The sequence below is a fragment of the Triticum dicoccoides genome, unplaced genomic scaffold (assembly GCF_002162155.2).
Source record: "Triticum dicoccoides isolate Atlit2015 ecotype Zavitan unplaced genomic scaffold, WEW_v2.0 scaffold80539, whole genome shotgun sequence".
NCBI lineage: Eukaryota > Viridiplantae > Streptophyta > Magnoliopsida > Poales > Poaceae > Triticum > Triticum dicoccoides.
This window is the reverse complement of record NW_021301356.1, coordinates 1-3,201: the sequence shown is the minus strand read 5'-3', so window position 1 is coordinate 3,201 and position 3,201 is coordinate 1. Positions and strand designations below refer to the sequence as shown.

The following is a 3,201-nucleotide window of genomic DNA, read 5'->3' as shown; positions in this document are numbered from 1 at the left end:
GGGAGAAACCTCTCCATGACCATCAGATCAGTGTTAGAGCCACTTATTGCTGGCCACTTCGGCGAGGGCATTACTGATGAGCTGTTTGCAGTGTATGCATGCGTCGTTGCAAAACATCTTGAGAAACGGAATGCCATGTTGCCCAGCATCGTGGTCTCTCTGAAGAAGGCGACGCATTAAAACCTGAACTAGCGACATGTGCGCGAACGGTTTATAAGCCATTATGTATGAATAAATTATATGTCCTACATGTGTTGTAACTATTACGATAAGGCCTCAGATTCGAATATATTTCAACTTCTCAATAGAGGATATTAAGCACAAAGTACTTAGTAACTGTCCATGTAATATGTTATATATTCTAAAATACATGTGCAGGTCATGTGTGAGGCTGCCACGTACAATTTCTGACGGATCTCATCATGGATCCCCACATTACTAAGTGTATCTCAATACATTTAGTGTTGGTGGAGACTTCAATATCGTTGGACATAATGGTGAAAAGACTTAGAAAATGCATCATTGTCCTTTTACTGATTTTTTCAGTTCTACTATTCATACTCTTGCTCTAAGGGAGTTCTATATTAGTGGAATCATCTATACATGGCCTAATAAGCAAGCCCATGCTACTCTCAAGAAATTAGACAAGATCCTTATGTCTAGTGAGTGGGTGGATTTATTTCCTTTAGTTAATTCGAGAAAGGTGGTTTGATGTGTATCTGATCATAATGCTCTAATATTACCCTCTGGGAACAATATCATGACATCATCTAACATAAATGAATTTATATTTTTGTTGAGCTAGGTTAAGAATGATGAGTTTCTTCTTTTGGGTAGTAAAATTTGGAACAAGCGTGTAAGATATGAGGATTCCAATATCATTAACATAAAGCTTAAAATATTTAGTAATTTTCTTAAAGGCTAGAGTTCCAATAAGTTTGGGCATTCCAAAAAGAGGATAAAAGAGCTTCAAGAGGAGTTGGAAGTATTGGGTAATATGGAGGAAGTTGGACCCGTGTCTCCTGAATTGTGTAGTAGGTGGACTGCTATTTGTGTGGAAATAAATGAGACTTTGGTTGATAAGGAATGTATTAGTTATGACAATTACATGATAGATGGTTGTTGTAAGGTGACCAATACAATTACGACAATTACGCTATCGCGTCCCTAGGTGCCACGTGTGTTGGCAGTTTAGGGCTATGGTCCCAAGGGCTCTCGGCGGTGGCTGTACAGCCACGGCTGTGAGGGCAGTGTGGTGGCCAGCCATGACGCCCGGTTGTGGCGCCTCAGGGCCGGGCTTCACCTCCTAGATCCATTCTGCTGCAAGTGGTGAGCTGATGGTGGATCGCTCGACTGCAATGTGCAACAGTGAAGCATCTAGAATTGACCATTATATCAGCATTGTGTAGCAGAGCATCATCTAGAACTATGTTTTTTTTATTTGCACGGTAATACGTGTCTCATTTATAGAATAAAGATCAAGTTACAAGGCACGAAAACACCTATGATTACAGGACTGAAAAGATACATCTAGAATTGTGCTTGACAAGTCACTCGACTGCAATGCAGACGGATTAAAAACATTAACATTTTATAAATTGCCATGCTTTTTCACACGAATACAAATTGTTCTCACAATGCGTGCCTTTTGGGCTATATAAATAAACTTTCCTCCTTCTTTACAAATAAAGCAATCATATGCGACAAGTTCAACTATGAAAAGAAAGTGAAAAAGATCACCAAATGGCCAGTAGATCAGGAAATCAGCGGCAAAGTGAGACGACGTGCGTCAGCAGTTACCGCGTCCATTTTATGACCAAGTTAGTCGTGATCCCGCTGTCTAGAGAGCAGGTGTCAATGCTACAAAAATGCAAGGGAATTTGAAGATATAGTCAGAAGTCCGTCTATCTGGTTAGCACGGGTTTGAATAAACCCTGTCAGATCCAGGCTTGCCAGTCGGACCCAGCTAGAACCTGACAAACAAAGCTCCAAAGAAAGCTCACCGTGCGCTACATGAGAATAAGATGCTGGACCGTCAACACAAACATGAAGCTGAACCTGGATTTCACAATAAAGAAAATGACAGGACTCTTTAAAAAAAAAAACTACAGTAAACAATTAAAACTTGAATCACTACTCCCGTGACCCTTCAGGTTCATCCCTTCAGGTAAAAATTTACTTGGCGACGCTGTGTATCACACTATCTACTGGATAAATTATTTTTCGGCTCACTTACTTCATCACTGTTTCGGCCCATATATTCTGTGACGACCTAGTCGACATGGCTCCTTTGCACCCTGCTTGGTGCTGACCAAGGTTTTGGGTACCTGGTGGAATATTCGGATACCGCCCGGTATCCGCGTTTCTCGCCACCCCATGAGATACGTATGTACCGAGCGAATTTTTTTGATTTTTTTCAAAAATTTTGAATTTAAACTCTGATAGTTATGTTAGATATGTCCGAAACTTCTAGAGGACAGGCAGCCAGCCATCACGTAGTGGTAACCTGGCCTCCTCATTATTTCTGTTGTGGTCTTGGGTTCGAGTGTCGTAGTTGTTGTTTTTTGGCGGGATTCGATCTAATAACCTCAAGGCAAGAGAACTACATATACGACCTACCACCATGCCAGATGGTGGTTGGTGAACAAATTGAGTCGAGCACTTATCTATAGAACACTCAAATAATTTTAATTCAAAATTCAATTTCAAATTTCGTCCGAATTTTTTTCCGGGATTTCATGGTAACCGAGAATTCCGGTGCCCCGAGAGAAAAAACTTGCACTCGGGATCCAAATCCTTGGTGCTCACTCCAGTGAACGAGTTGATCTCGCCCAGCCAGACATCGGCGAGGTGTCGGTTTGCCGCCTCTGTCAAGTGGACGCCGTCCCAGTACAGCCGAGCAGACGGATCCCGGCACGTCGTCGCGGCTGCATCGCCGCATAGAACCGTCGCGTTCATTCCGTACCTTCCAGGCCCTCCACAGCACACCATTAGTACGTCCTCTTCAAAACCTGCAATCATCCATCAATCAACGTCAACCACCTTCCATGATGACATTTTGTGTGTGTGCTATGCAACTAACGAAGATTCTTTCAGTTGAGTTGGCGGTGCTAACCGAACTTGTGTGGCGACTCCACCATCTCCATGATTGGACGAAAGAAATCGGCGTAGATGATCTTGACGTTACGGTGCTTGGCCCGG

General features: G+C 42.6%; 1 protein-coding gene across 1 annotated transcript; it reads right to left on the bottom strand.

The window, feature by feature from the left end:
• Nucleotides 1-2,662: 2,662 nt before the first annotated feature.
• LOC119347955 (GDSL esterase/lipase At5g45910-like) lies at nt 2,663-3,190 on the bottom strand. The gene is made up of 2 exons (XM_037616421.1): nt 3,116-3,190; nt 2,663-3,011 (listed from the first exon to the last, which is right to left on the bottom strand). Exons 1-2 carry the CDS (start codon nt 3,144-3,146, stop codon nt 2,737-2,739), a joined length of 306 nt encoding a protein of 101 aa, XP_037472318.1. The 5' UTR covers nt 3,147-3,190; the 3' UTR covers nt 2,663-2,736.
• Nucleotides 3,191-3,201: the final 11 nt, after the last annotated feature.